General features: G+C 53.1%; 3 protein-coding genes across 3 annotated transcripts; 1 reads left to right on the top strand and 2 right to left on the bottom strand.

Annotated features, from left to right (window-relative positions):
- Positions 1-280: 280 nt before the first annotated feature.
- BESB_023620 (uncharacterized protein) lies at positions 281-5,237 on the bottom strand (the record flags this gene model as incomplete). Its single annotated transcript, XM_029361064.1, has 6 exons — positions 281-1,009; positions 1,419-1,658; positions 2,017-2,214; positions 2,550-2,879; positions 3,127-3,154; positions 3,316-5,237. 6 exons carry the CDS (start codon positions 5,235-5,237, stop codon positions 281-283), a joined length of 3,447 nt encoding a protein of 1,148 aa, XP_029215879.1.
- A 1,366-nt stretch (positions 5,238-6,603) lies between these two features.
- On the top strand, positions 6,604-8,986 carry BESB_023610 (uncharacterized protein; the record flags this gene model as incomplete). The annotated part of the gene is made up of 5 exons (XM_029361063.1): positions 6,604-7,300; positions 7,501-7,605; positions 7,735-7,811; positions 8,191-8,367; positions 8,627-8,986. 5 exons carry the CDS (start codon positions 6,604-6,606, stop codon positions 8,984-8,986), a joined length of 1,416 nt encoding a protein of 471 aa, XP_029215878.1.
- Positions 8,987-9,911: 925 nt separating this feature from the next.
- On the bottom strand, positions 9,912-12,601 carry BESB_023600 (uncharacterized protein; the record flags this gene model as incomplete). Its single annotated transcript, XM_029361062.1, has 3 exons — positions 9,912-10,298; positions 10,602-11,756; positions 12,161-12,601. The coding sequence occupies 3 exons, from the start codon at positions 12,599-12,601 to the stop codon at positions 9,912-9,914; spliced, it is 1,983 nt and encodes a 660-aa protein (XP_029215877.1).
- Between the last annotated feature and the right edge of the window lie 211 nt (positions 12,602-12,812).

Genomic DNA, 12,812 nt, shown 5'->3' with positions numbered 1-12,812 from the left:
GTGCCCGAATATGTTGTTGGGAGATACGTAGCTGAGGAGGTCGCCGATCAGCATCGCGCAAGCCTATTTACCCATGAAAAACCTATATTAACGAGTAAATGTACAATGTAGCCTTTGTATAAGAAGACAATTTTGTTTTTTGATTTTTTGCGGGCAACTCAGTCAACCTTCTCAGGTCTGTCTACAGCACGGGGTGCAGGTGAATCTATAGTTCACGGGGAGGCGCGAGCATTACGCTCTCACGCATGGACCATCCGCACTTCTAGAGCTGTCCCCGATCTTACCAAATATCTGGAGGGATATGGAGGAAAGGTGGAATATAAATATCGAGCTTCCCACTGAAGCCGTCGACAAATTGAGATCTGTGTACTGGGATGGCGGACTGAAACTGCCGTCCATTAGTCCCAGTCAGTGACCGCAGTCTGTCAGCGTATAGTTTCAGCTCTTCTCCTCCAAGGAAAACTGGTGTATTATCGTTATGCACCCTGGAGTCAGCACTACGAGCCGCCCAAAGCGGTAAAGTGTGGGCATCAGTTTCTCCGCCCCCGCTGCCACCACCACTCAGTTGCCTAGCGGTTGTACTCATACGGCGTCGTCCTTCTTTGTCTGTCCTCGGAAGGCGTTTTTTTTCTGCGGATCGCTGACCCTCTGGGACGAATCCTACACCTTGTGGGCTCACTCCTCCTCCCGGAGGGCTGGGCCCTGGCTGTCCTGGCGTGGGCGATGGAGTAGTAGAGGCCGGTGGCGTTGTTGTTGACGTTTCTGCTGTCCAAGTTTCCGGATTGCTCGTGGGAAACGTCTCAACGATTGCCGGGAAGACGCAGACGTGAGAGTAGAGAAAGCCATTGCAGTTCCCGAAAGCTGATACGCGACCTATAACCCACTGGCGTGTAATGTTCATGCAAGCCGGGAAGTTCGTATTCGTGTCTCCGAATGGTGTAGGAGGCACGTCCGAACAGTTGTTCGGAGGCGTTAATGACGCCAAGGACGCGAAAGGGAAAAGCTGGCCCTGCAAGGTATAGTCCATAGCACATATCACGGACCAGCTGATGAATATACAGGTGTTTTGCTAATCCTTCACTTGCCATCGTCCTGAAGACATACGCATATGTACACGTGTGTCCCGCCTTGTGTATGTCGACGCAAGCGTTCTACGCATATCTGTGTTCATAATCATCTTTGTTATGTACCTAGATAGATAGATAGATAGATAGATAGATAGATAGATAGATAGATAGATAGATAGATAGATAGATAGATAGATAGATAGATATCGAGGAAGATAGGTAGGTAGGTAGGTTGACAGATACATACATGCATGCACATATACTTGCATATGAAAACGGGTGGAGGTGGAAACCATCCCTTAGAGAATGAAACAGGTTGTTGTGTTGCTGGATCCGCTAGAAAGATCGTACCCTGGTTGCTGCGTAGTAGGACTCTGGGAAGAACGGAGTGATGGCGGCCCATGACGCTTGCGTGGCGTCCACCACGGACGGTCTCAATCCCTGCCAAAGGTATAGTTGTGTGAGTTCTGGGAAGTTAGCGAACTCACGATATGCGACGTAGACGGGAAATCCTGTCGTGCCCACGGCGGCCAAAACGTAAAAGCCATCGAAATTGTCTCCTTCGATAAGAATATCGGCGAAGCAGCCACCCTGCGCGTAGGGAAGAATCGAACGAAGAAGATGAGGCAGAACAACGCAGCGCCAGCGCATGGTCGAGCAGCTATTCGAGGCAGCTTGACCCTGCGTCGCAGGCATACCTGAATGTCTATAGCTTCAAGACTTTTCGGTGAGTCACACGTCGGTGAATCGGCCAGATTAAGACAGCAGCGACTGTCAATTTAGGGTTTAGTGTGGCGGCCGAAGCATATTAGGACACGAAAGTCTAGATGTGTCGTACACGCGTGGCTTACAGTTTCAGAGCATAACCGTGAAAGAAGCAACTGCATCAGCTGCCAGTGCGTGCGCTCCCTCATCTCCTGGCGACGGACATCGGACAGGCGCACCTCACCTGTTGCTCGCACGAGAATTGGAAACCAATGAGGTATAGAAATTTGATGAATCCAGTTGCAGGATCGAATACAGTCTCCCGGGGGATGTTGATTGAAATGGTCGGCGGAATACCGGAAGGCCTACAGAAGTGCAGGCGGCCGTTGAAAAGGCGACAGTAGAACGCATTCCGCACTTTCGATCTTACAAGGTTTTTATTCTGAGTCACGTAGCCACACATTTGAGACAACCGTGCACGGTGGTTCCCGACAATGGGGTATCGTTTTACAACTTTTGTACACGCTTGCTAGCAACGACACAGTATTCACGGGTAGAGTCACCGGTTTTCATATCAGCGGTTTGAAGTGTCGGAAATCATGCTGGCGCCGTATCCAGGGCGCTCCGAAAAACTGCACACGGAGTCTGGGGACGGCGCTTATCTCGCGGCTTTGTGCAATGCGCAGAGGAATGCACCTGTGATGACCGAAGCCGAGCCGCCATAGAGAGCTAAGCGAGTGCGCATGATGTTGGCCGCCCTGCGTGAGGTCATCGTACCTCGAATTCAACAGCAGGCATGTCTGCAAGGGAATAGAAGTCTCCTCCGAGGGAGAGTAGAGCATTCATCAGCTGAAAGACTTGACTTTCAACTGGGATTTCTATAAGTGAACTTGTCGCGTTCAAAACGGCCTCGAGGGCGGCGACGGTGACATGCTGCTCCACAAATTCAAATAAAGCCTCCGTGACTGTCGTACTAACGATTGTGTAGTGTAAAAACCCAGCGAGGTCTTCGGCTCGTTTGTGAATCCCATATAAGTATGAATCGCCGTAAACTCTCCGTAGATTCGTGCCGAACTCGCGAAGAAAATTGCCCAGGTTCTGACACACCTGCACGCTTGAAAGAGAAAAGAAAGGAACAAAGACTACCCAACAGCACGAGGGCCCAAACCGTCATGGGCAGGTAGGCGGCTGTCCACTTTTGAAGGGAAACTAATTCCCGATACTGTACTTCTGCGTATCTTGTTGCATGGTGAGGTGTGTACCAAAGTAGAAAAGTGGGGATACAGTTTCCTTCGATTCTTGGAAACTTGTTGCAGCAACTTAAGGCGGGGCGTTCATGCGCTTCCTCACTCACCAACGCCTCCCCCACGCCACTCTGAGGCCTACGAGAAAGATCACCCGCAAGTAATGCCTAGGGCAGCGGGCGACGGGCAAGGCGAAGGCCTAAGTCGGCGATGGGCGTCACGGAACCTCAAGAGGCTCTACTTCCACAAGTCTCCTTCTCCACCGGTACCGTACTGATTGCTGCCGTTGCGTGTCTTACTCGGGATTGCACCTGACGTTTCTCTTGAAGTCTGGGTAAGAAGCAGATTGCCTTTCAACGAGGTCTGGAAATATTCCTCCGTTTAACGTGGCATTAACGATATGCTGAAGCGGAAGAGACCAAACAGCATCTCTGTATCTTTCAAGGAAAACCCCAACATCTTCGTTAATCTGGTCAACGGTGTAGGTGATATTCGGGATATTTTTTCGTTTCAAGGCAATAAGGGTCTCATCCCATAAAGCCTGCCCCTCTGCGATGCCTTCGACTCCACCTTGCACTAACGCATCTGCTCGAGCTCTGTTGCCCGCTCCACCGTTTCGCCGGTACGGATTACGTTTGTAAGCATCTGTGTGAACTTCGCGTTGTTCAACACCCTCCTCCGCTTCGGGAGCGACAGCAAGGTGACCAGTAGTAGTGAACAGTTTCCACGCAATATCGTATCCAAATTCTTCCTCGTCATCTTGCGCATCGCTTCTAAGAACTGTTTTCCTTGTTCCGCGGTTGAAGGCTGGAGAGTCTGGGTGGGCTGAAGGCTCGGAGACGCGAGAAGATAGAGAATTAGTGGCGGGCGAAGAGGAGTTAGCTTCGTCTCGCTCTTGTTGCACAAGGAGAAGCGTAGGAGCGTATGTCTTCTGCCACTCATACAGCCACTCGAGGTGAGAAAATGCCCGCAAAGAGACGTGGTTAACAAGATCATACTTCTCTTTGTCTGTTAGCTGATCAAAACGACGCTCGAGTTGGTCTAGTAAGAAAGCGTTCCAGGTGGGACTTCTCTCTTGGGGTTCAGGGCTGTAGTATCGTGCGACACCACCCTCCGGTTCTGTTCGTATAACTTCACGGAGTGTAGTCGGAGTAAAGTGTCCCGACAGGAGCCCCCTCGTTCCCGTAACCGTAGAAATGAAGCGAGATGGCAAAGGAGCGAGTAAATACGTGGAACCCGGTTTGTTGTGCGTCGCATCTTGGTTGTGCATCCGAGCTATTCTTGAGACCTCGGTGGCAGCATTGCTTAGTTCTCGAGATTCAGCGGTTGCGGTAGGTAGAAAGAAGTCTCTCAAGCTCGTGACAACAATCTCATGGATTGCCAGGCGACGGAATGGCGGATTGGTGTTGCCGCTGTTGTGATGCGGCAACTCACTGGTGGCGCCGCACCTGTCCGCCCCGTCCTGGTGGCTTCCAGAAGCGCATCGCTGCGATACATCGGCAGTCTTTTCCAAAGCTACTTCATTTCGTTGCTGTCTCCTCGTCCGCAGAATATCTCCCTCTGGTTCAGCTTTCACTCTTCGTTCCTTTCCTCCTGGTCGTGTTCCGGAAACGTTTCCTTTAGGGGCATGCCTGTGATGTTCCACCCCCCCCTGGTCGTTCTTCACGTGTGTGGCATAGGGCAATAGAGGCGAAAGTAAACTCTGAGTTTCCCTCTCTAACGCATCGGACGGGGACTTTGCATTTCCACCACTGGTGTGCCACTCGATGGCCAACAGGGTGTCAACGAGCCGAACATTTTTGCGGGCTCTTCTCCATCGTGGCTCGCGCACACCCTCAGACACTTCAAGGCTCTTATCGGGAAATGTGTTGTGCGCGGTGTTTTCAGCCAACAGGACCGGATGAGAATCCCGGACATTGACAGCCTTCTGCACTGTTGAAGAATACTCGGCAGATGCGTTCACGAGATTTCCTCCTGGAGAGGTTGCATTCTCTGTGGTCGCTGTGAAAGACCACACATCCGCGAGACGAATGTCTTCACAAAAATAACGACGGCTCCACGGGATAGAAATAATGAGCAGAAGGGCGACGGATTCAATCTTGCGCGCCGCCCCCCTCCCAGGACGGCAAGGAACCCGGCGAGCTCGGGTCTCCTTTACTGAGCAGTGTATTTGCCCGCTCATCGCCCTGTCATCAACCGATGCAATAGAACAGACACGCATCTGGACAAAGAGCTACCTAGTGACTACCTCGGTGAGCTCGCATTTTCTTTCGTCGATCGTGCAGATGCTACCCCCGGCTCATAACCTTGCTCGTATTAACATTCTTCCGTTAGTTGATGCGTTGTGACGTTCGCGTTACCAGATTCGTTGCGGGTGCGTCCGAAGAGAACAGGGTGGAATCAAATAAGGGACAGCAGAGAGACTCCCGTACAAACGGACTGCGTCAAGCACGCGCCTTTGATGTCTTCTGACTCTTCGAGTCTTCGACGGAAAACGGTAGCCTCTCAAGCTTGATATTTATTCTCGACCGCGTAATCAAACGTGCTTCGGTTGTACCCGAAACGCAGCAGGCGCGCATCTCCATGATGCACACGGGCTCTCACTAGCACGCAGCACACACGTATAATACACTGAGGCGCACCTGAACAGACTGGCAGCAATGATGATCACGAATTTGTGTGTTTCGAAGGTAAAGCAGTCAAGACGCTAAACGGATAAAAGTGAGCTTTAGGGATGTAAATGCGTATAAACACGTTACCTCAGGGGAACTGTTCGAAAGCGAAAGCAAAGCTCGCCAAATCTTTTGGTTTTGGGGCGTTTTTTACGCTTATCCTTACGGTATGAAGGAGGTAGGTGTTCCGTTACAGATGTGCAAACAGTCATGCATGCATACGTATACAACAAGACGGCACATCAGTAGAATGCAGTACGAACCAACAGCCGTGACCACTCAATATGCCGGGCGAACCACTGACACCTTCCACTGACATTCGGTCACTCCCGATCGGTCTAAGCAGTTCGGCAACCGTGAAGGGATCTTACGTGCCGTGGATCCAAAAACCGAGGCTCCCAGCAAGGAGTTGCTTCGTCAAGCTTACCCCTGTCCTGTCGGCATCCTTCACTGAATGCCAGCTGCCAAAATGGTGCCTCATGAACTGAGGGTTGAAGAAGAGACGTAGTACTAACATTTGTAACTTTGTCCCTACATCAGACAGCAACTTAGGTGTTTTCGAGGAGCATACAGCAAACCGTGTTGTCTCTGATGCAATCGCGTCAGCCTTGGTGATTGAACACAAGCATCAAAGTGCTCTTGTCTGGTCTTGCAAAAATACTTTGGCTCCGGTCACGTGCGAACTGGCGGACACAATATCCACCATACTACATTGCACTGCAGCGAGAGCTTGGCACCTCGAGTCATCATCGATGTATGTGGTACCCTTACCGGAGGCGTGAATCTTCAGTTAGATCTTGAAAACTTCGAACTTTCCAGCGGACACTGTAATCTAATCGGTGTGCAACAGGGTAGCAGACCTTGGAGCCTGTAGTCCTCTGAGACTCTTTTCGCAGTTGGGAAGCGACCACCAAGATGGGGAGCTCCATCGTTTTCCATTCGCGCCTTTCCGTCTCTCTTCTATGTGCGTGTATCGTGGGGCTGAGTGCCTCTCATAGACATGCTTTCGCCGAGCCTAACGTCGCCTCACCCGACATGACTCCTTCTATGGAGCCTATGAAGATGGGAGAGCTAATGATGGCGCCGGATGCATTTCCCACAGAAGCGAGAGAGGGCGTGAAAATGGAAGAGGGCCTGTTTGGCAGAAAGACCGTCGTCGAGCAGGTCATCTCTAATGCTGTGAAGCGGTTCGCCGATGCGTTCACGGCACACCAAAGCAAAATAAATTTCGAGTCAGAATATCTCAATCCAGTCGAAGAAGAACTTTCGGCGGTGATGCATGCAGTGGAGCTTTTTCAGCAGTTTGTTCTTCCTCCGGTGGCAGAGGTGGCTAAGCTGCCCATGGAGGCTTTGCGGGCTGCGTCAGAGGTAGTTGATGACCTCCTCCGGCGTTTCATTGACCCAGAAGTGGGTGATGCCGGAAACGCAGATGGAGGTGGACTCGGCACAGTCGAGGGCTCTTGCGACAGGCGAACGACCTACAACATCAGATCAACCGACGACCTGCAAGAAAACAGAGCGGACCTGGAATGCATTTTCGCCCGCGGAGAAGCTCCCAGACGACCTCCTTTGGGTGTTGTGGTGGGACGTGTTCATGAGGCTGGCGCGACAGGTGAGAGACAGACATCACTGACAGACACTGAACTCCTTCCATGACCTACTATCGTTAACCGGAGGAGACTTGAGCTCCTGCTTCGGCATGATTGGGCAACTACGCGTCCTGTAGGCAATCGTGTGCACCTTACTGATCAAAAGGCAAATGCGGACTCGAATTCCTGCGTCGTACGCCTATTTTTGCGATCTCCTGTTCAGACCTATACAATCTCGCAATGAAAATTTGGTGGGCTGGCAAGCTCGCTTTTCAAACGCGCTGCGGATCGTCAAGAGACGTGTTCATGATTCAAAACCTGATACACAGTACGCTGGACATCACGGCCTACGCGTACATCGGAACATTTTCCGATCCCCTGAGTTCGGGCGAACATATGGACAACAAGCCCTCTCTTATTTAAGACTACACCGTTGATTTTGGCACGTTATGCCCAGAGATGCGTGACCAAGCAAGCCAAGTCCATCTTGGTGTCATCAACAACGAGCATATGTACCGCAACGTTGTCGATGTCGTAAGGCTTTTTCCGGCGGAAGAAAGTTAATCTGCGAAACAGCTTGCCGACGTCTGCGTCACCACACCTCCTGTCGCCCTCTGAACTGCAGGCCAAATCTCATTGGGTCATTTATGCCGTTTCGGCGGTTTTACGGTGCTACAATCCCTTCATTTCCAGGCTGCACTGACGAGCTCCGCAAGCGTATCTTCACTGTCAGACGGGATAGGAGTGTGTGGAGTAGCTGTTTGCTGGGGTCGAGCAGGCCATTTCAATCATGCAGGGTGGAGAGGAGATAACTGTAGATCGAAACTGCTTTCGACTTGCACGGATACATGCAGCCAGAAGAACTCTTACAAAGAACACACCAACGTGTTCCGGCGTTCATGTGCCATTACAGCTCAGGAAAGTTGGGGAAACAGAAGACGGAGGCCACATTTTGCTGGGCAAAGCCATGCTTAGAGATCCACTAGATTTTCCAGATAATGGAGATATACTCGCAGCCTTCTGGTCCGGTGTCTCGTACGACCACGATGCATTTCAGTCTTCTCGTGGAGACTTCAAGTTGGCGCAATTGGTAAGTTTCCGCCTACATGCAAGCGAAGACCACCTACCCCCCCGGAATGGGAGTGTACACGGTTGCTAACGCAACCCGCACACATACAGCTTGGGAAATATTGCCATACCCATAAAGCAGCGAAGTGAAGACGATTTTCGAGGGCCCACAGTCCTTGCAAACCTCTCTCGCGCGCTCTTTCCACGCTACCTACGGGCAGCTTTTCTCGCTTTCACCTGCATAGTGTACGCCGTGTCGTGAAATGTGGCCTTGGTTACAGGATCGATCGTTCACATACAGACACCAGAGCATCGTTGAGGTGTTGCGCCGGTTTTTGCCCCTCCTTGAGCTTGTTGGAGACCCTACGACCGTTGGTCCTCTTCTCTATGATAGCGTGCTTCGGTGGAAGTCGGGAAAAGAGCTTCTGTCGCCCACGCAGGCATCCGCTGCGCGCAATTATCGTATGGGTGGCGAACCGGCGGATTCCCAGTTCCGCCTGGGTCCATATCCGGAAGATAGAGCACCATTCTCATATCTCAGTGGTGCTCTTCCACCTCGATTCTCCATCGCCGACCTTCTTCAGAAATTTAAAAGTGAAGCTGAAGATGCGGCTACCGCCGGCGTGGAGGCTTCCTCCTAAAAGAGCCGCATAAGATGGCTACAGACTAAGGGAGCACTTAAAATCCGACAAAAGAAGATTCTGAGTCGAACGGAGTTTTGCGACAGAGATAGAGCAGCAAACCAGATAAGGAAATCAATCGCGATGCGCGGTTCTCCGGTTAAACGCAAATGCGTCAGTATCTTGGTTGATGATACTTGGCCACGCTGCCAACCGAGTGTCACTATCGTTGTCAGAATCGAAATTTTTTGCGACTGTCGACGAATACGTTGTTCATTGGTGTCTGCGTCTTCTACGTTTTGGCGATGAATCTCTCTTGTCCTTGCTTTCCCTCCATAAACGGCTCCTCAGTCAAACTTGTTTCGGACATTCAAGCAGTCCTTAATGGAGACGGGGAGGATGCCCACAAATGTGCAAGAACCATGAGGCCGAATTCCGACGCTATTGTTGGAAATAGACACATTGCTGGCGACATTGCTTCCGAGCAATAAACTCTAAAACGCCAGTACTCTACTCGTCTCATGGACCGGCACTCTCGTGTACGAAATGCGTTGTCCATGCATCAGGCAGCACGTGGGACGCTGCTCTGGCGAAGCCTCTTCGCACGCCAGTACTAAGAATCGTACACGTTCGGAAAGGAGGACTTCAGTCCACACCAAGCACTCTTCTGTCATCAGCAGCCCCGCCGCCGAGGCCGCCACGGTCAACAGTGAGTGTAGTTCCTTCGGGGCTGAGCATCGACTTACGGTTTACCGGTGTTACGTCTTGCGCAGCGAACAGCACCGCAGGGCACACTGATATTCGCCGCACCACCGAACCCTAAGCTACATGCCCAAAAAAAACGAGAGGCGCAAATTCCCTCTGTTCATAAGCAGCTCGCCCCCTCTCCAGTGGAGATTTAATATCGAGCCTGCCGACAGGGTGCCTTGAAAAAATTGCCAAGAAGTCAAGCGTCCTTCGTACCCACATCCCCAGTTGTGGGTTCCGTTCTCTGTGCGTGCTTCTCTTGCAACGTGTCCACCTGCGAGCAAGGGTGGCGCAGTGCCGTGAACCACGAGCGCACCGCGTTCAGTGTGTCTGCTGAAGGGCATCGGCGCGGAAGCTCCCCACTGCCTTCCCATTGCTCATACGCGACTACGTAGGACGTGACGCCACGCTCAGCATGCAAACACCAAATATCCCAGACCCGCCGCTGAGCGATACGTAAGTGCTTGAAACCGTCGGCAAGTGTGATGAGCTCCTCCAAGGAGGCGGTGCGAAGAAGAAACGACAAATAGTGCTCCGCCTTGGCGCTCATATATGGGTCTTTGAAGACGAGAAACGCATCCAATGCCTAGAACAACGCAAAGGGACAGTGCAAGGAAAACCAAAGGAGCACGCCGCCATAGGGTGTAACTGCTCAGCGCTTGACCCGACGGGAAAAAAACCAGTGTCGCGGCCAGCTAGCGCATACTGAGGTTCTAGAAGTCGACTTGATCTTCTATACCTGTGGGCGCAGCTGAAGAGCAGCTTCGGCTCTCGCTTCAAAAGGCCCACGTTGATATGAGGAAAGTATATCCTTTGACGTGAGTATTGGCTTCTGCCCTCCCACCGCCCTGTCCTTTCCCTGTTCAAAAACAGTTTCAGGAGTGCTTACCATTGCAGCGTCCAGCGGCGCACATCGGAGTCTTGAAAGGATAATCGCTCGGATGCCTTGTATAGCACGCTCCAGGAGCTTCTCGCGAGCTTGCGCGTACATGTTGGCCATGTCTGCTGTCAGTTCTTTCTCGGAGTGCTCATATGCACTGCCTCCGGGTCCCCACTTGCAGCTGAATCCATCGTCGTCACCCTCCTGTTCGTCCCTGCAGTCGGGCTCGCCGTCAGGTGGCGACCCATTCGTTGCCCCGAGACTATGTTTACTCGTGCGTCGACACGCCTGGCACTGCGAATCCTCCATCAAGCCGTTCTCTGGCATCCTCCCGCCTTCAGGGAGCGTTCCAGCAGCGAGTGCGGTTCTGCGATTTCGGAGAACCTTGGAGAAAATCATCTGGTCAAATCTGCCAATACACCAAACCACCGAAAACATTTCTCGATCATCAAGCGTCGTTCGTTTCTTCGCCCCGGCGTCATTTTGCGGCCGATCCGCGTCCACCGCTTTCTCCGCCGCGGCGACCATCACCTCCACCAGAAAACCCTGGTCCTCTAGCGGTCTGCGTCTGTCCCCCCCTCCTGCGTCAGATGCTTCCCCACTCGCGTCCTGTACGCCCCGACGCGAACTTCTCGTGCTAGCCAACGCAGCGAGTTTCGCCAGGAGCAGCATGAGTCGCTTCAGCTGCCGAAACGTGAACGCGTCGCAGTGCCCCTGCAGGCGGTGCAGAAGGACGCGCTGAAGTCGCTCCGCAGGTTCGAAGACCAGCGGGTGATGAAGCAGATGCAGCCGTTCAAGCGACAAGAGCACAGTCGAGAAGGCTGCAAAGTCCACCCGTTGCAACTCCTTCTCCGACTCAGCAGGCGAAGGTTTGCTGCACGTGGAACGCTTCTTCAGGTTGACGCCCCCTTCCACCGAGGCCTGAGAGGCCATGGCGGATGGGCGAGGAGAAAGCAGGAGGGGGTGGTACCGCTGTCGCATGGTCAGGTCTGCAAACTGGTTCACAATCGCGGCTGCCAGGGGTGGGTGGCGAACGCCGGCTCGAGCGTGCGCCAGAAGCAAGGTCGCCAAGTGGAATGGGAGGAGCGAGGGCAGGAGCCGCAGCGCCTGCTCGGCTTGCGCTTGCCAGAAAGAAACCGGAACGGCGTGAGGCGCAAGAGAGTTCTGCGCACAACACGAGCGACATGGCAGACAGGCAGGAATCCGCACGGGGCATAAGCTGTGACTGCGGCGCAGGGAATCAAAACAGAGACCTGCCAACAATGCTGCGGACGTGCATGCGAAGAAGAGAGTGACAGGAGGCAAACGCGCATCGAAATCGAGCGCTTCACTCAGCGCGGGTCATTCATCACGGCCGCTGCTCAATTCTTCTTGGAGATTGCGCGAAGTCTGCCTCACCCCCATGATGTGCAGACGCGACCGCACGCGCGTGAGGCTGAATTAGTCGTGTAGACCACAGGGCATATCGACTCGCAGAGACAGAATCCAGCAGATATCCTCATGTACTTTTTTTCCACATGTATTTGTATGTATGTATTCCACGTAAGCAGCCAGCACCATGTCGTCACCTGGAGAGATCTCCTGACAACCCCAGGAAGTCCGTCCTCGTCGCACTCCGATTCCGCTTCTCCGTCCCCGCCTGCTGCTGGGCTCTGCGGAAATCGTTGTCTGCCACCCCCCCGTCTAGACCTCCGGCCAGTTGAATCCCCTGCTCGCTTGTTGCTTCGCGATATCACGAGAGAAGAGAAGGCGCGAATGTATTGGGGAACCTGAGGGAGTCGAAGAAAAGGTGAGGGCAGCGGTGGTCGGCTCGCGAAGAGCTGCACAGGCCGTTGCGCGGCAAGGCATCGACTCCGGCCTCGGTGAGACGCGTCTCTGTCTGGTTGACCTGCAACCGTAAACAAAGGCCGGGCGTGACACGAAATCAGTGGCGATGGAAGTCGGGAGCTAAAGTGCTTGACGCCATCTGCAGAGGCCGGGTATGCAACTGGCAGGGTGACGCGTCCCATGTTGGAAGTCTGAAAGCCCCCCATACCCCTGCAGGTCGCCCGCCTGTGGACTTCAGGTGCCGCGCAAACAGACAGCCGCAGCATCCCAAGGCTTTTGCAGCCTCTGGCAGCGCCTCGGATGAATGTGCCTCCGTCAATAGCCTCATCCGAAGCTCTGCGCAGAACGAGAAGTCTCGGCAGTGTGCCTGGCGGTCCACGAAGACACTGGTGA

The sequence above is a fragment of the Besnoitia besnoiti genome, chromosome XII (assembly GCF_002563875.1).
Source record: "Besnoitia besnoiti strain Bb-Ger1 chromosome XII, whole genome shotgun sequence".
Taxonomy (NCBI): Eukaryota; Apicomplexa; class Conoidasida; order Eucoccidiorida; family Sarcocystidae; genus Besnoitia; species Besnoitia besnoiti.
This window is presented reverse-complemented; position numbering and strand designations above follow the sequence as displayed.